The 18,965-nt window shown below is 50.4% G+C and overlaps 1 protein-coding gene across 2 annotated transcripts in view; it reads left to right on the top strand.

Moving 5' to 3' along the window:
• The first annotated feature begins 10,698 nt into the window (after positions 1 to 10,698).
• The window catches only part of ACSBG1 (acyl-CoA synthetase bubblegum family member 1), a 59,562-nt gene continuing 51,295 nt past the window's right edge, over positions 10,699 to 18,965 (top strand). The window contains exon 1 of one of the 2 annotated variants that reach the window (XM_030814868.1): positions 10,699 to 11,038. In XM_030814868.1, the coding sequence (XP_030670728.1) occupies positions 10,908 to 11,038 (131 nt within the window). In that variant the 5' untranslated portion in view covers positions 10,699 to 10,907. The remainder of the gene's footprint in view (positions 11,039 to 18,965) is intronic. The other variant, XM_030814869.1, reaches the window with a different exon arrangement.

The following is an 18,965-nucleotide window of genomic DNA, read 5'->3' as shown; positions in this document are numbered from 1 at the left end:
TGTGATCTTGGCTCACTGCAACCTCTGCCTCCCGTGTTCTAGCAATTATCCTGCCTCAGCGTCCGGAATAGCTGGGATTACAGGTGCACAGCACCATGCTGGCTAATTTTTTGTATTTTAGTAGAGACGGGGTTTCACTGTGTTGCCCGGCTGGTCTCGAACTCCTGAGCTCAGGCAGTCAACCTGCCTCAGCCTCCCAAAGTGCTAGGCGTGAGCTACCGCACCTAGCCAATTCTTGAAGTTGAAAACCAGTGAGGGTAGCAATCACTTCTATGACAGTAGAGGCTGGTGCAGAGGCATTTTGCCTTACACTGCGATCAACAAACTCAGGTGGGCAAAACTGCAGTTTTATTTTCTGTAACTCAATGGAAAAAGAAAATTTTACAGCTCTCCACCCTTCCTCCTAATGGCAGGACATTTAATCTGTTTGTTTTGAGAGACAGGACCAGCTGGATTTCCTAGGCCAACTAAGAATCCCTAAGCCTAGCTGGGAAGGTGACCACATCCACCTGTAAACACGGGGCTTGCAATTTAGCTCATACCCAACCAATCAAGTAATAAAGAGAGCTCACTAAAATGCTAATTAGGCAAAAACAGGAGGTAAAGAAATAGCCAATTATCTATTGCCTGAGAGCACAGCAGGAGGAACAACAATCGGGATATAAACGCAGGCATTCCAGCCGGCAACGGCGACGACGGCTACCCACTTTGGGTCCCCTCCCTTTGTATGGGAGCTCTGTTTTCACTCTATTAAATCTTGCAACTGGCGGGGCGTGGTGGCTTATGTCTGTAATCCCAGCACTTTGGGAACCTGAGGCAGGCAGATCACGAGGTCAGCAGATCGAGACCATCCTGGCTAACATGGTGAAACCCTGTCTCTACTAAAAATACAAAAAAAACTAGCCGGGCATGGTGGCGGGCGCCTGTAGTCCCAGCTACTCGGGAGGCTGAGGCCGAGAATGGCGTGAACCCGAGGAGGCGGAGCTTGCAGTGAGCGAAGATCGCGCCACTGCACTCCAGCCTGGGCAACAGAGCGAGACTCCGTCTCAAAAAAAAAAAAAAAAATCTTGCAACTCTTTTCTGGTTCATGTTTGTTACAGCTCAAGCTGAGCTTTTGCTCGCCATCCACCACTGCTGTTTGCCGCCATTGCAGACGCACCACTGACTGCCATCCCTCTGGATCCCACAGGGTGTCTGCTGTGCTCCTGATCCAAGGAGGCACCCATTGCCGCTCCCGATCGGGCTAAAGGCTTGCCATTGTTCCTGCACAGCTAAGGGCCCGGGTTCATCCTAATCGAGCTCAACACTAGTCACTGGGTTCCACGGTTCTCTTCCGTGACCCACGGCTTCTAATAGAGCTATAACACTCACCACATGGCCCCAGATTCCATTCCTTGGAATCCATGAGGCCAAGAACCCCAGGTCAGAGAACACGAGGCTTGCCACCATCTTGGAAGCCGCCCACCACCATCTTGGGAGCTCTGGGAGCAAGGAACCCCCTCATAACAGTTTCACAAAAACTGTCATTTTCAAGTTTAAACTCAGTCAAGTCCTAGCGTCCCATTTCTAGGAATTTATCCTAGACATAGACTAGCTCAAGTACGAACCACGCAAGGATAAGATTATTCATCGCAGCTTCATCTGTAACAGCAAAACACTGAAAACAACCTCAATGTTCATCCTGCAGGGCTGTTGAAATGCATCTCGGGCCAGACCCTCCGTGAAATGCTGTGCATACCCCCAAAAAAGAGAACCAGGAAGTTCTCCAGGCAAAAAGATGAAAAGTTCTCCAGCAAATGTTGTCAAGTATAAGAAGATACGAAACTGTGTCTGCCATATGTTACCATTTGTATATATCCAAGATATTTCTAGAATGATGCAAAAAAGAAAGTTTTAACAGTGGTGGCTCTGGAGAAAAGAAATGAGTGAAGGATGGTGGGGAGAGGGACAGAAAAAGGGGGAGGAAAATTTAATTTTTACTGTGAAGCCCTTTGTACCTTTTAAAACATTGTATTGAGGTGAAATTCACATAACATTAAATTCACCATTTTAAAGTGTAGGGTTCATGGCTGGGCATGATGGCTCACACCTATAATCCCAGAACCTTGGGAAGCTGAGACAGGAGGATCCTTTGAGGCCAGGAGTTCAGGACTAGCCTGGGAAACATAGCAAGACCTTGTCTCTCCAAAAAAAATTTAAAAATTAGCCAGGCATGGTGGTACATGCCTGTAGTCCCAGCCACACAGGAGGCTGAGGTGGGAGGATCACTGGAGCCTGGGAGTTTGAGGCTGCAGCGAGCTACGGTCACACCACTGCATTCCAGCTATGGTCACACCACTGCATTCCAGCCTGAGCAACAGAATGAGACCCTGTCTCAAAAAAAAAAAAAAAAAGTGTACAATTCAGTGGCATTTAGTACATTCACAGTGTTGTGCAACCATCATCTCTATCTAGATTCAAAACATGTTCATCACCCCAAAAGGAGACCTCATACCTGAAAGGGTGACTCTGTAGGCTCAGATTCAGACCACACCACACCGGTTGCAGTCAAGGGATCTTTATTGGAGGAATCCAAGGGAGAGCCGAAGCGGAAGAAGAAAAAGAGCGAGCGCTCTGCAGCCTCCATCTTTTATGCCTAGGGACGTTACGTGGGGGTCGTTGGTTGGCTGAGGGGCTGGGTCTAGGCTGAGGCGGGAAGGCGTGACCTCTGATTGGCTCCTTTTGGCGGGCCTGTGTTGGGGAGGAAGAAGAACCCGGAACCAGCGCCATTAGGGTGCTCTTGTTACCTAACATTCCTCCCTTTTTTGTTTTTTAAGAAGTGGGGAGGTGGGCGTCGCTGTTTGTCTGGCTACTTCCTGCGGAACGGGGGCGTTGTGGGGAAGGGATATTGGAGGACTGTAGGGGCAGAGCAACAGCAGGAGGCTAAAGAAGACGGCGCTGAAGGTAAACACTTCCCGGGGTGTGAAGTCTAAAAATGTCCCTTGTAAGTAGAGGTCATCTATGGATGCGAGCCATCTGTATGGCAGGGAAGGATCTGCTATGAGCCACGTATTTTCTTGGAGGGCCTGGAAGAAATCTAAGAAATTACAGGTCCTGGAGGTGGAGGCCATAGGTACGGGAGTCCTGGTAGTCTTCCTCGGTTGCTAGGAGTTGGTAGTGCCTAATGAGAAGCTGGTTAAAAGTCTGGTTAGATAAGGAGGAGATTCGTTGTTGTATGAACTTTATTAGGCAAGGGAGGAGAATACACAAGGCTGCTATGCCTAAGAGGGGTCCGAGAAACGGTAGGACCCAAGCTAAAAGAGGCATTTTTACAGTGTCCCAGGAGAAGGAACGAGAATCTGAGATGCGTTGTCTGATCTCAGAAGCCTTGTCCTGTATACGCTGGGCAGCATCTCGCACTATCCCTGACTGATTAGTGTAAAAACAACACTCTTCCCCTAAGAAGATGCAGAGTCCTCCTTTCTCAGCAGTGAGGAGGTCTAGGCCTCGGCGGTTTTGGAGAGTCACTGCTGCTAAAGAGTCTATTTGAGATTGTAAAGTAAGGATAGATTTTGTTATTTCTTGTAAACTGTCTGAGAAATCTTTTGAGAGGGTGTGGTAGTAGGATAATGACGTGGACAAGCCAGCTATTCCAGTCCCTGTGGCAGTGGCTATTTCTAATCCTATAAGTAGGGGTATTAGTTGCACGGCTCTTCGCTGACGGACTCGAGCTTTGAGGGGTACTGATAAGGTCTGATTCCCTGGGGCAATGTCAATGTGGGGGCTTAGAAAGACTAAGGTGCAGGTGCCTGTCCAGTTAGTGGGGAGGCAGATATAGGTTGACATTCCACATAAGAAGAATATGCCTTGGCTGGGTGGACAGAACTCGTTATGTATGTTAAAAAGGTGTGTGAGTTTGTTGTTTTCATTCTCCCATACTCCTAGAGTACTTGCTAAGGTGGCTCCAGTGAGTGGCTGGAAAAGGGTGTTGGGAGTAAACTGAGTGGCTCCCTGTGTTTTATTTTCCCATTGGAGGAAAAAACGTTTTGTATCTACTAGGAGCCATTCGAGAGAGCGATTGAAAGAGGGGATGAGAAGGCACTCACTAGTGGTGGGGGCGCTGCTGCAGGGAGTCCAGGGGTAAATGGTCATGCAGGGAGTATGTCTGCCATTACAGAACCCGGACTGTTTGTTGAGTAGGGAGGAGGTGATGATTTTGGGGGGCCCAGAGAAGCGGACAGGCTGGTTGAATGGAGCTGTTTGGGTGACTTGAAAGCTAGCATGATCCATTGGGGCTTGAAGTTGTAAGGTGTAATTACACTGATGCGGTGGTAGGTGCCCTAGAGGCAGGCCAGATGACAGGTTGCGTTGTATGCATAAAGGGGCTTGGAAAGTTAAAATAGTATTTGTGGTTACAGGGCTGTGTATGGGCTTTTTATTGTTTGTGTAACGGGTGATGTTGGAAATGTACGAAAGCAAAAGTTGGGTTGCACGTCCTGTCATGGTAGTTTTGGTCGTATCAGAGATGGGGAAGTTGGCTAATGACCGCATGTTTAGAAGTTGGAAAGGGTCTTTTCCTTCATAACGAGGGTGGTAGGTCAAGTTGGTGAAGACCTAGTTTTTTGCGGGAATGGGAGTGGCAACATAGCCAGAGGTTGATAGAGAGATACACAGCCAACAGTCATTTGCCAGGGAAGGATTGGACTGGTTTAACAGAGTGTGAGCTAAGTTGAGAGTCTTGTAGAGGTAATTAGGAGCTAGTGGAAGGGGAGGGGTGGTTGTATGAGGTATCCAAGGAATTAGGAGGGATATATAGGCAAAGAGCAAATAGGAAGGTAAAGAGGGTGCTCTGGAAAACGAGATCATCTTATCTAGTATGAGTTCTTTCACCTGCGTTTTTTGGAGGAAGTGGTCGTTCCTCAGGGTTGTGGTGGGAGCCTTTAGGCGGGGTAGTCATTGGGCGTATGGTCTGGCCTCATGCCTGGACTATGGGAGGGCCAGAGGTGGAGACAGCGCCCCAATACTCCTGCAGAACCAAGAAAGTAGCTCCGGTATTAAGGACTAAAATGACGAGATGCCCATCCACTGTAAGAGGCACCCTGGGCTCCTGCGTGGTGATGGTGTGTGTTGGGGAAGAGGTCCCAGGGCCCCGTCAGTCATAGGCCGCTAACCCAATGAGATCGGCTTCAGGACGGGGGTCTGGCCCAGCTCCCCCGAGGGAGCTGGGGCAGTCGGTCGCCCCGTGGCTGGATTGTTGGCACTTGGGGCACAGTCTTTTGGGTGGCCTGGGATTAGGACACTCACGAGCCCAATGACCTTTGTTCCCACATTTAAAGCAGGGTCCAGGGGGTTGGCGGTGAGTGGTGGACATAGAGGCATGGCGTCTGATAGGCTGGGTTGAGGCCTTGAAGGCCTGAGCCAACATCTGGCACTTTTGCCTCCTTGCCTGCTCATCACGGTTGTGATAGACTTTGAATGCGGTGGCAAGGATCTCGGTCTGCAGGGTAAAGGTACCTCTGTCTAGCTTTTTTAGTTTGGCCCGAATGTCTGGGAAGCTTTGTGCGAAGAAATGGGACATGAGAAGTTGCCTGCCGTCAGGGACTTCGGGGTCTATGTTGGTGTATTGTTGGAGTGCCTGTGTAAAGCGGGCGAGGAAGGCGGACGGGTTTTCATGTTTTTCCTGAATGATTTCGTGAAGTTTTTCAAAATTGACTGCCTTTTGGGCTGCTTGCGGAGACCTGTTATTAAACAGGTGGTGAAGTGGTCTCAGGCCAAGACACCGTTCTGGGAGTTATAGTCCCAGCCAGGGTCGTGTTCGGGGACTGCCTGCGCCCCGATGGGTAGGGCTGGGGCTGTTTGGTGAACCTGATCTGCATAAGTACGGGCCTGCTCCTAGACCTGCCTGCGCTTCTTGAGAAGGAGGGTGTTAGAGGCAGAGTTAGAAGTGTAAGAGCCTAAGCGTTTATAAGTTAGCCATAGAGAAGGGAACATGGACACGAAGAATGCCTTCTGCCCCTGCAACTTCTGTAAGAGAGGTGAGGATGGAGAGGTGTGATCTGGAACGAGTGGTGGGAGGGCTGAGAGGCGGAGGTTGCGGAGGAAGGGGAAAGAAAAGAGAGGTTGGGGGGAAGTGGTAAGGGGCGGGGCTGCCGCTGGCCGAGCGGCGGCCGGACGGTGGGGCTGAGGGTGGTGATATGGAGTTAAGATCAGGGGAAGGTGGGGGCAGCGATAAGATGTTGAGGGTTATGCAAGTCACGGCACCAATGAAAGGGTGACTCTGTAGGCTCAGACTCAGACCACGCCACACCGGTTGCAGTCAAGAGATCTTTATTGGAGGAGTCCGAGGGAGAGCGATACGATGTTGAGGGTTATGCGGGGCTGTGGGCATAGGGGATCTCTTCCCGTTCTCCTGTTCATTCACAATATTTAGAGGCCCATAAATGGGTCATTTATTTTGGTTGTTTAAGGGGTTGTGAATTTGATTAAGCATTTAGGTTTGAGGTTGGCGGCAAGGCCTAGGGTAGCCAGATTGTCTAGAAGGCATTTTAGGGGGGAGTCGGCTGGCAGGGATGCGGAGCCTCCCATAGTGGGAGAAGGGGCAGTGATGGCTAAGAGGGCGTCCCCTAATTAGCCGAACACTGTAACCAGGTTCAGAGCCTTTGGTTGGTCGTCACCAAGGCGAAGGGACTGAAGGGCCAACAGGATGGCCGAAGGACCGTGAGCCACCTGGTACCAGGATTTTGTATGTAGCCAACAGTATGGCGTGGGGCGGAGGCTCAGGCCGGAGGGGCAAGGAGGAGAGGGAGAAAACTCCGTTCCCTGCAGGTCGAGGAGGGGAAGTGAATGATAGGGGCTTACCACTGCCGTAGGGGCGTCGGGCAAAATGTGTTTGTCACGGGAGTGGCTACGGTCTGGCGATTTGCCCGAGAGGTAGGCCCAGGAGGGGAAAACTTACCGAGATGAGGCCGGTGGTGGGCAAAGAGTGTGGCGAACAGGAAAATGGGCGAAGACTGACCGGGGCCTGGTCTGAGCCTGAGAGGGATTGGGGTCCCACCAAAGGCGGGGAGTCCCAATCCGAGTCACGGCACCAATGAAAGGGTGACTCTGTAGGCTCAGACTCAGACCACGCCACACCGGTTGCAGTCAAGAGATCTTTATTGGAGGAGTCCGAGGGAGAGCCGAAGCGGAAGAAGAAAAAGAGTGAAGGCTCTGCAGCCTCTGTCTTTTATGCCTAGGGACGTTACGTGGGGGTCGCTGGTTGGCTGAGGGGCTGGGTCTAGGCTGAGGTGGGAAGGCGTGACCTCTGATTGGCTCCTTTTGGCAGGCCTGTGTTGGGGAGGAAGAAGAACCCGGAACCAGCACCATTAGGGTGCTCTTGTTACCTAACAATACCCATCAAGCAATTAGTCCCCTTTGTACATTTTCATGTTCCACTGTATCAATCAGGGTTCTGCAAGAAAGAGATGGCCCCCTTAAAAGGGGCAGGTGAAGAACTTAATGAAGGGACAGAGAGGTGAGGACAGTGTTAAGGGAGCCACAGGGGGTGGTGAGGCAGTCTCAGGGAGCTAGACACTTCTGACCTGAAGGAGCTGGGGAGGAACTGTTCCCCCTGAGGCCAGAGCTGGCTGGAAGGGCTGCTGCTAGAAGGACAAGGGTGCAACTGCTGCCAAAAGTGTGGCCAGCCGGGAGGGAAGGAGGGGAATAAAAACTCCAACCTTTCTTTCTCTCTACCTTCTGCTGTCCTGCCACCACCTGGCATTGGCCTGACAACCAGAGGCCAGAGGCTGGGAGCCCACGAGATGCTCACACAGGGCAGCTCTGGGGACAGAACCAGGGGAGAGAGTAGAGAGGGAATCTGGGGCAAACAGAATAACTGGCATGTTGATTGTATTTATTTTTCAAAATGAAATGAACCATTTAAAAAGTTCAGCCGAATCAGACTCCACTACGGCCTGAACTTTTCAGCACCATGTCCCAGCCTGGAGCTTCTGTTGATATGTTCCCTTTGTCCTGGTTCCCAGGTGGGGTCAGCCCTCCTCGCACTGACTGCAGAATGACCATGTTCCCATCAGCCTCTGTTGCCAGCCCACCAACTCTCTCCTCCAGCAGCCACCTGACCCTCAGTTCACTGCCTGCCCTGGCGAGGGGGTCTGCTGGGCCTTTTTGCTCGTGGTTCCTTGAAGCCATCTTTTCTCTGTGGCCTGTGCTGAGCACTCTGGGGCCCTGTCACTTTCTTGGGCCATCTCAGGTCCCTGATATGCTCAGACCTGGAAGATCTGCCCAAGGCAGGTCTTCTTAAGGCCCTCCCCAGGGCCTTGGTTCTGTTTGAACTCTCTTCCCCTTCCTGGTTCCCTGGATCTATAAGAATCTGAGGGATGGGGAAGGGAGGGGGGTTGGGAATGAAGAACTTACACATTTTTCCAAACCTTCCCAGGCTTTCATCTTGACCAAAGCTTTTGAACTTCAGAGCTGAGCATTCTATGTCTTTTTCTCTGATTACGGTTCCCCTCGGGTGGGGAGACACTGACTTGTCACTTACAGTGGTGTCTCATTCGATCCCTCCAATCAGCCCATGGGCAAAGGGCTCCCCATCACCTTCTCACATCCATTTGGAGCTGGTGGCCACTTTGGCCCACCTTAGGCCATCACCCTCATGATTCAAGCAGTTAAAACTGAGGCCAGGAGAGGGCAGAGATCTGCCCAAGAGCGTGGTTGAGGGCGTGTCAGTGGGAGATTCAGGCCTTGCAGCCAGACCCCAGACCTCGTGCTCAGTGTACCTTCAACAGCATTAGGAAGGCAGCATTTGGGGGCCTGCGGCCTGTGCCCCGAGTTTGTTAGAAGGCAGCCCAGCTTTTCTCAGTCACCTGCCTTCACCAGACAGCATCACCTGTGGCCCAACTGGACCTATTTCTTCTTGGGGACATCTCATAGGTATCCCCACTAACACCTCCTGTACACAATGTATATGGAATTGAATTGCATCCCCCAGCAAATTCATGTCTACCCAGAGCCTCAGAATGTGATCTTTTTTGAAAATAGAGTCTCTGCAGATATAGTTAGTTAAGATGAGGTTCTTTGGCATCAGGGAAGGCCCTACTCCAATGACTGGTGTCCCTGTAAGAAGAGAAAATAGGAACATAGACTGCTATGGTGGGAAAATTTCCAACAAATTTCGTATGTTGGAAACTTAACCTCAAAATTCATATGTTGGTTGGAGGTGGAGCCCTTGGGAGGCAATTAGGATTAGGCAAGGTCATCAGGGCGGGTCCCATGTTGAAACTGGAAACTTTATAAGAGGAAGAGAGACCTGAGCTGGCACCACGCTCTTGCCCTCTCACCATGTGATGCCCTCCACATTATGATGTAGCAAGAAAGCCCTCACCAGATGCCGGCACCTTAATATTGGACTTCCAGCCTCTAGAGCTTTAAGAAATCAATTTCTTGTGTGTGTGTGTGTGTGTGTGTGTTTTGGTGGTTTTTTTATTTGTTTGTTTGTTTTGTTTTTTGAGGCAGGATCTCACTCTGGTTGCCCAGGCTGGAGTGCAGTGATGCAATCATGGCTCACAACAGTCTCAACCTCCCAGGCTTGAGTGATCATCCTACCTCAGTCTCCCAAGTGGCTGGGACCACAGGCGCACACCACGGCGTGGCACCCAGCCAATTTTGTTTTATTTTTTGAAGAGACAAAATCTTACTATGATGCCCGGTATGGTCTTGAACTCCTAGGCTCAAGCAATCCTCCCACCTTGGCTTCCCAAGGCGCTGGGATTAAAGGCATGAGCCTCCGCACCCGGCCTATTTTCGTTATGAATTACCCAGTCTGAGGTATTCAGTGACAGCAACAGAAAATGGACTAAGGCATAGACACAGAGGAAGGAGCCACGTGAGGACAGAGGCAGAGGCTGGAGAGATGCATGTGCAAGCCAAGGAACACCCAGGATGGCCAGTGACACACAGCAGCTGGGAGAGGCAAAGAAAGAGTCTGCCCACAGCCCCCAGAGGGAGTGTGGCCCTGCGCACACCTTCATTTCCAACTTCTGGCCTCCAGAGCTGTGAGAGAATACATTTCTGTTGTTTGAAGCCATCCAGTTTGTGGAACTTTGTTACAGCAGCCCTGGGGAATGCATACATGGTCTTAGAGGGGAGACTTTTGGTATTCAGAAAAAGGCCTTGTCCTGTGTGAATTTCCCGTCTCTTTATGGCTGCCCGAAACGCCCCCCCCACCACCCGCCTTAACATGCTTCTTTCCTTTAGAAGAAGGGGCAGATCCAGGCTTCTATTCAGGTGTCCCTGGAAAGTCACATTCGTCGATTGCCTCTATCATGTCATCAGTGCAAATGCTTCTATAGACCATGTGGCAGTTCTCAGTGTTGGAAATGTCTCCTTCCTTCCCCCAGGGTGGGCTCCCTTCTCGGGTCTCCAGCCTCCATGCAGGACCTGGGGAAGGTGGACTGAGTGGGTGAGATCCCTCCCAGGGCAGCATTCGGCAGACCACAAGTCAAGGTTGCAGAGTGTATGCAGCCAGGGGTAGCAGCCACTTCAGGATCTGGGTCTGGATTTGTGCTGAGAACCACTATGACCTTTTAAAGCCAGTGAGGAGGTTTTCTGGGGGCCCAGAAGCCCTGAGCCCATTGGCCAGACCTCCTGGGAGAAGCGGAGCAGATTTGCATCAAAAAGAACACTGGCTTCATTGAAATTCTCCTCATCTTGAGTGAAACAAAACCACAAAGAAAAGGAAAGTTTTAATTCTGAGAAACTTCACTGAGGAGCAATTTTTTTTTTTGAGCTTCTAAAAATAGAGAGGAAATGAGCCTCTTTGGGTCACTCTAGTTGCCGCCTCCCCTGCCCCATGCCCGCCCCCACTGCCCACTCAAGGCCAGCCTCTCACAGTGGGTGACTGAGCTGTCTTCAGTGGAAGTCTGAGGCAGATGCCACGCAATTCTGGAGCTGGATACGGCTGCCCACACGGGGACCCCAGCATGCTGGACAGCAGAGAGACCCCACAGGGGAGCCGGCAGGACAGGATTGTGGGGACCACCCAAGAAAAATTGAAAACCAGGTAAGTCAGTGGTTGGGTTTCTGCACACTGCACCTGTGGGCCGAGTTCTAGACTTTGCTCTGCTGTGTGAACTTGGGCAAGCTGCTTCTCTCTCTGAGCCTCAGTTTCTTCACCTGGGAAATGAAGGGAAGGATCTGGGCGATCCGTAAGATGGAAGAAGAACTGGTCATTTGGAGGGCTACTTAGCATGGCTAAGAAAGGCTCATCAAAGAATGAGGCACATCCCAGGGGTATGAGCTGGGGCTGCAGTTGGAGACCCGTTGGATCTCAGTTGGATGGAGGAGGAATTTTTCAGTAAAGAAGAATGTTTACCTGTCTCCTCAAGGGGGCCTTTTGCCTGCGGGGGTCAAAGACAGAGAAGTTTTGGCGGGGAGCCAGAGGTTCCTGCTCCAGTTTGCTGCGTGACCTTGGCAAGTCTCTTTGCCCTCTCTGGGCTGTAGCTTCCCTGTCTGAATATGAGTGCAGTGGCTGAGGTTTCCCTAAAGCCCTTCCACTGTGTATATTCCAGTAATCTGTGATTCAGAGGAAGCGGATTCAACGTGTCAGGCATTCACCAATGCCCACCCTGGCCCAGGCCCTGTCCCTCCAGGGAGTAGGGGATCCTGAGAAGGTGGGACTCAGTCCCAGCCCTGGGATGCCCTGGCCAGGAGGCAGGAAGAAGGCAGGCGTGCGCGCGCACACACACACACACACACACACATACACGGAACTCCAGGACCCCAACATCTGTGATTTGTGTCCAGGAGGGGCTCAGGCGAAGGGGCAGAGAGAAGGAGGCTTCTAACTGGGGCGCCTGAGATGGACCTTGACGGTCAGAGTGGAGCCAAGAGCAGTGGGCAGAGAGAACGACCTAACAAAGCAAGACAGGAAGTTCGGGGATGGGAGAAGTCTGGGTGGCGGGAGCATAGAACCGGGGAGGACAGGGACTAAATGCCAGGGTCCAAGTCCTCTGTAGTAATGGGGAGGAATTGCCAGTGTCTGAGCTACCAAGACTACGGCCACTGTCCTGATGGGAGGTTATGGGGAAGGAAGATAGAGGGAAATGGGAACAGATGTTAATGCGCCTCAGAGATGCAGAGGCCCCTTCGAGGGCTGGCAGCTGGGCCCTGTCCTGGGTCTCCAGAGAACCCTGCTAAGCCAAAGTGGACTCCTGTTCTTCCAGAAGCAGGGACTCCTCCCTGCAAAGCCTCCAAGAGCATGAGGGCCAGCCCCTCCCTGGGCATAGGTCAGATGCACAGAGGGTCAAGGGCCCCTGGAGGAAAGCTGGACTGACTTCTTCACCCAAGGGCAGATTCAGGATCTCCTCTGGGCCCTGGTGTCCTGGCACCTCCCCTCCTCCCTGGGGCCTGGGGGCTCAGAGAGCAGGAAGGGCAGGCGAGATGCTCAGAGGAGCACATCGACATATGTCCAGAGGCCATGCATGATGGCTCACGCCTGTAATCCCAGCACTTTGGGAGGCTGAGTCAGGTGGATCGCCCAAGGTCAGGAGTTCCGAGACCAGCCTGCCAATGTGATGAAACTCTGTCTCTACTAAAAATACAAACATTAGCCAGGTGGTGGTACGTGCCTGTAATCCCAGCTACTCAGGAGGCTGAGGCAGGAGAATCTCTTGAACCCGGGAGGTGGAGATTGCAGTGAGCCAAGATCGTGCCACTGCACTCCAGCCTGGGCCACAAGAGCAAAACTCCGTCTCAAAAGATAATAAATGTGTCCAGAGCAGGGGTAGACAGGCATGAGGACAGCCAGGGCCAGGGGAGCTCTTGAAAACAAAATCAAGGTCTGCAGGATCTCAGGGTCTTCTGCTCCCTATGAGTGAGGGGCCAAGTGGGGCTCAGGGCCACAGGAGCCTGTATCTCAGGCCTGTGGTGAAAAGGGGTGGCAGAGGGTTCTGTGTGCCCTGCAAAGCTCACAGAGGACTGGGCTTGTTTTGCAGACATCACTGAAGGAAGGTAGGCAAACTTGAGGCAGAACCCTAGGCTTGTGCAGAGAAGGACTCCCTCCTGAAAGGGTAAATGGGTCTTGGGACCCCGTAGGGAAAGAGAAAGGCTAAAAACCCAAGAGATGGAGTGTCAGTTCTACTACTTTCTTGCTGAGTGACTTTGGATACATTGTTTAACCTCTCTGAGCCTCAATAGCGTCCTCTGTACAAATAAATATAAAACGCCTGAACTTCACTGACATTGCAGAAAAATTGGGTGGATTCCATCAGCTGATGTGTATGAAAATGTTTTCAAAGCACAAGAGTTACCGATCACAGGCATAGTAACCCTCATAGCGACATCCTGGAACACTCTTAGCAGCAGGCTGGAGGTCACATGCCTTGGGTTCCAGTCCAGCTCTGCTCCTAACCCATTCTGTGACCCTTGGCAAGACACCTTCTCTGAGCTTCAGTTTCCCCATCTGTCAAACAGGGAAGCTGAACCTGCTCTGACATTCTTGCAGAGCAGCTGTGAGGAAAGAACTTAATTCTTGTAAAACATTGTTCTAAAGTCAGAAAGAGCCAGGTGCAGTGGCTCATGCCTGTAATTCTAGCACTTTGGGAGGCCAAGGAAGGAAGATTGCTTGAGTGCGGGAGTTCAAGACTAGTCTGGGCAACAAAGCAAGACCTTGTTTCTGCTAAAAATTTAAAAATTGGCCAGGCATGATGGTGTGCACCTGTAGTCCCACCTACTCAGGAGGCTGAGGTGGGAGGATCGCTTGAGCCCAGGAGTGTGAGGCTGCAATGAGCTATGACCACTGTACTCTAGCCTGGACTACAGAGCAAGACTCTGTCTCAAAAAAATAATAAAAATAAAAAATAGGCTGGGCACAGTGGCTCACACCTGTAATCCTAGCACTTTGGTAGGACAAAATGGGTGGTTGTTTAAGCCCAGGAGTTCGAGACCAGCCTGGATAACATGGCGAAGCCCTGTCTCTACAAAAAATACAAGAATTTGCTTAAAAAAATACAAAAAAGGCTGAGTACAGTGGCTCACGCCTGTAATCCCAGCACTTTGGGAGGCTGAGGTGGGCAGATCACCTGAGGTTGGGAGTTCGAGGCCAGCCTGACCAACATGGAGAAACCCTGTCTCTACTAAAAAAAATACAAAAAAAAATTAGCCAAGCGTGGTGGTGCATGCCTGTAATCCCAGCTACTTGAGAGGCTGAGGCAGGAGAACTGCTTGAACTTGGGAGGCAGAGGTTGCAGTGAGCTGAGATCGCGCCATTGCACTCCAGCCTGGGCAGCAAGAGTAAAACTCCATCTCAAAAAAAAGAAAAAAAAATTAGCCAGACGTGGTGGCACATACCTGTGGTCCCAGCTACTCAGAAGGCTGATGTGGGAGAACCAAGTGAGCCTGGGAGGTCAAGCCATGATGGCACCACCGCACTCCACCTGGGTGACACAGCAAGACCCTGTCTCAAAAAATAGATAGATAAATAAGGCAGAGAGATCGTTGTTGCGACCATTGTGATGCCCCTTTCTGCTTCTCTGCTCCTCCAGGCCAACTCCAGGAGGGAAGGTGTATTAGTCTGTTTTCCCGCTGCTGATAAAGACATACCCAAGACTGGGAAGTTTACAAAAGAAAGAGGTTTATTGGACTTACAGTTCCATGTGGCTGGGGTGGCCTCACAATCATGGCAGAAGACGAAAGGCACATCTCACATGGCAGCAGACAAGAGAGCTTGAGCAGAAAAACTCCCCCTTATAATAACCATCGGATCTCGTGCGACTTACTATAATGAGAACAGCATGGGAAAGACCTGCCCCCATGAGGCAATTACCTCCCACCTGGTCTCTCTCACAACACATGGGAATTCAAGATGAAATTTGGGTGGGGACGCAGCCAGACCATATCAGAAGGGCTCTATCTCAGACCTGCCCATTTGCCCTGACCTTGCGGCCATAGCGGCTGCTCCTGGGGAAAGGCGGGTCTGCATTCCTCCATAGCCTGAGAGGGGCTTATCTTCCCCCTGCTTCCCAGTGTTGCAGAGGGGAAGACAGGAGGTGGAAGAAAGGGGAGGCTGAGAGCCCGAGGAGGGCTTGCATCCTGGCCTGACCCACGAGAGTTCCCTTTCCCGCCACACCAGATGCAGGGCGGGATCCCGGTGACAGGGGCAGGTGTCCGGAGGAAACAGCCAGGCCAGGGCTGGGAGAGGCAAAACCCGTGCGGCCTGAGCTGACACTGGCCCTGCTCTGGCAGCTTGTGTTCTGTGCCCTTGAGGCTGTGACTGTAGACCATGCCCTCCGTCAGGGACACCCCTTGAGCCTGCCCAGGGCCTGGGTCCTGACCCTGGGAAGCCCTCTGTCCGGTGGAGACACTGGTCTCCCTGAGCCTAAGGAAGCCCATTGTGGAGGAAGGGCTTGGAAGGAACTTCAGAAGAGGACAGTCCATCCTGTGTTTGAAAGGCTGTGGATGCCTGGATGGCAAGCAGGGCGCTGTGCTGACCAAAGGCGTGGTTGTGGAGATGTTACAGGTGGCCATGAGACTGGTCAGGTTGGGGACCGGCTAACTCCTGGGCCTAGAGAGGCTGACGTGGCCAGACTAAGGGCAGCCAGGCTCAAAGAAGGAGGCAGACAGGAGCCCTGGGAGAGGTGCAAGCAGCAGAAGCCTGGGGAGAGGCTGGTTTGGGGTTTGTGAATCTAGCAGCAGTGAGTACAGACTGGACTAGGGGTGAGGTGGAGGCAGGAGGCCAGGACTTGGGAGCTCCAAGTGTCCCATCTGGCCCAAGGAGGGCTGTCAGGCTCTGAACTGACCACACTCACTCTGGGCTCCTAGCTGACTCTCCCAGTACTGCCTACCCAGAGACTGGGTGCAGAGAGGAGCCCCCTAAGAGCCAGGGATGTGGAACAGTCGCAGGAGGCTGCTACAAGCTCCATGAGCAAGGCTGGTCCCACTGTCAGAGCTTTCCCAGGATGATAGGGAGTGCACTCCACCTCTCTGGGGTGTGCCAGCCTACGGGGGCAATCGTAAGGCGCATGTCACTGAAAGAACACAGGTGTCCTTAAACATGGACTATCTGGGCTTTCTAGTGCTGAAATTCTTCCCACTCCCACTGCCCACTTCCCGTTATATAGAAACACAGTTGTTTCCTGTTTTGGTTTCTTTATTGTTTTTCTCTGTTTTTGTCAAGAATACATTCATTTATTCAAAATTATTTATTGCAGAATAATCAGGCATTGCGCTAAGCACTGAAGAATATAACAGAAAACAAAAACAAGTCTCTACCTTAAGGAGTTTGCATGCTTGCAGGAAAGACAGACATTAACAAATAATTATACAATTAAACTGTAATTGTGACAGGTGCCATGTAGGAATAAGAAAAATAGAGGGAATATAATCAATGCCACTTAATTATACACTTAAAAATATTTCAAATGGAAAATTTTATGTTATATGTATTTTACCACAATAAACACTTTTTTTAAAATGTCGGTAATTAAAAAAAATAGAATATAACAAAGATCTGACTTGGTCTTGAGGGTTGGTGCAGGCTCTCCTAGTAAAGCAACATTTAAACTGAGACCTGAAACAGGAGTAGGAGTTGGCTAGGGGAAGAACTTTCTAGGAAATGGGCACAGCATGTGCAAAGGCCCTGAGGTGGGATGGAGCTTGTAGTGTTCAAGAAACTAAAAGCCAGTGGGAACGGCAGATTTGGGACTATCATGTAAAAGCCACAGGAAATCAAGGTGCTGGTGTCAAGAGCCCAAGATCAAAGGGTCAGGCACATCCGTGGAAAGCGTGAGCCTCTAGGGCAAACCAACCCTGGTCATAGACTTCTGAGTACGGATCTGGATAACTTCCGGATGCAAGTCAGCCCAAGCCAGCTGCGGTCCTTGCAGGAGCTGAAGAGATTTTAGCCAGGGGCAGCAGAGCTCAAACTGACCTGAAGTCAGGATCTGGGCCCGAAGCTAACCCACTGTCTCTAGGCACACCTGGGATTACAGGTGTGAGCCACCATGCCTAGCCAAAACTGTGTTTTAAATTTAACTTTCTAGTCAGTTGCTGTTAGTATAAATATAATTGATTTTTTAATATCGACCATATATCCTGCAACCTTACTAAATTTATTTATTAATTCCAACACTTTTTTTTTGTAGATCCCCTAAAACTTTTATGTTCAAAATTTTGGTATCTATTAATAAAAAGTTTTACTTCTTCCTTTCCAGTCATTTTCCCTTTTAATTCTTGCGTTATGGCATCTTTTAGGATCTCCAAATGTAATGTTGAGTAGAGATAATAAGAGTGGAGATCCTTATTTTATTCCCAATATATTTAGCATTTACAGTGATCTCCATTCCTTTCTGTAGATTCATGTTTCCATCAGGGACAAGTGTCTTCAGCCTGAATAAATTTCTTTCTTTCTTTTTTTTTTTTTTTTTTTTTTGAGACAGAGTCTCCCTCTGTCGCCCAGGCTGGAGTGCAGTGGCGCGATCTTGGCTCACTGCAACCTCTGCCTCCTGGGTTCATGCCATTCTCCTGCCTCAGCCTCCTGAGTAGCTGGGACTACAGGCATCCGCCACCACTCCCGGCTAATTTTTTTTGTATTTTTAGTAGAGACGGGGTTTCACCATGTTAGCCAGTATGGTGTCGATCTCCTGATCTTGTGATCCACCCGCCTTGGCCTCCCAAAGTGCTGGGATTACAGGCGTGAGCCACCGTGCCTGGCCCAGCTTGAATAAATTTCTATAGCATTTTTTGTAGTGAAGGTGTTCTAGTTATCTATTGCTGCTTAACAAATCATTCAAAAATTTAGTGCATTAAATCAATAACAGTCACTTATTGTTGCTCATGGTTTCCATTGGTCAGTTATTCAGGAGCAACTTAGCTGAGTGGTTCTGGCTCAGGGTCTCTCATGATGTTTCAGTCCAGATGTCAGCCAGGGTAACAGCCATCTGGAGTGGGAAGACCTGCTTTCAACCTCACTCATGAAGTTGTTGACAAGCCTGTTTCTCACCAGACGTGTGAGTTTTCCATGGCACTATAACAGTGACCACAAACTTGGTGGCTTAAGACAACAGATATTTATTCTTCCCCAGTTCTGGAAGACAGAAGTTCAAAATTGGTTTCAGTGGGCTAAAGTCAAGGTGTCAGGAGGACTGCTCTTGGACAGAATCTGTTCCCTGCCTCTTTCAGCTCCTGGTGCTCCAGCATTCCACCCTTGTCTTGTAGTTGCATCACTCCCATCTCTGCCTCTGTGGTCACATTGTTTCTCTTCTGTGCATGTCAAATCTCTCTTTCCTCCCACTTGTAAGAACACGTGTGATTGAATTTAGAGCCCAACTGGATAATACAAGATAATCTTTCAGTCTCAAGATCCTTCCTTTAATTACATCTTCAAATCTCTTCCAAGTTTTTGCCATATAAGCTAATTTTAACAGCTTTCAATTTGCTGGGTCACATCGTAACACTACGTGGATAACTTTTGAGGGACATTTTCAACTTACCACACTGGCTGTCGGCCAGATACCTTAGCTCTTTACCAATGGGCCTCTCCATAAGCTATTTGAGTGTCTGTGACATGGCAGCTGGTGGCTGAGGCTAGGGACTTGTCAAAGTCGTCTTTATCACATCTGGTGCCTGAGATAGGAAGACTCATTAAGCTAGGATTTGGAATAGCTGGGCCCTTCATGTCTCTATTTTTTTTAGTTTATTTTAATTTTTGGTTTTGTGGTACATGTGCAGGATGTGCAGCTTTGTTACATAGGTAAATGTGTGCCATGGTGGTTTGCCGTACCTTTCAAACCATCACCTAGGTATTAAGCCCAGCGTGCATTAGCTATTTTTCCTGATGTTGTTTCTCCCCCCACCCCACCCCCCAACAGGCCCCAGTGTGTGTTGTTCCCCTCCCTGTGTCCATGTGCTCTCATTGTTCAGCGCCTCTATTTCTGTGTGGCTTCTTCACATGCTCTCCAACATCACGCGTTCAAGATAGCCAGACTTCTGAT

The sequence above is a fragment of the Nomascus leucogenys genome, chromosome 6, assembly GCF_006542625.1.
Source record: "Nomascus leucogenys isolate Asia chromosome 6, Asia_NLE_v1, whole genome shotgun sequence".
Classification (NCBI taxonomy): Eukaryota; Metazoa; Chordata; class Mammalia; order Primates; family Hylobatidae; genus Nomascus; species Nomascus leucogenys.
Note: the sequence above shows the minus strand (reverse complement) of the source record. Positions and strands in the feature narration are given on the sequence as shown.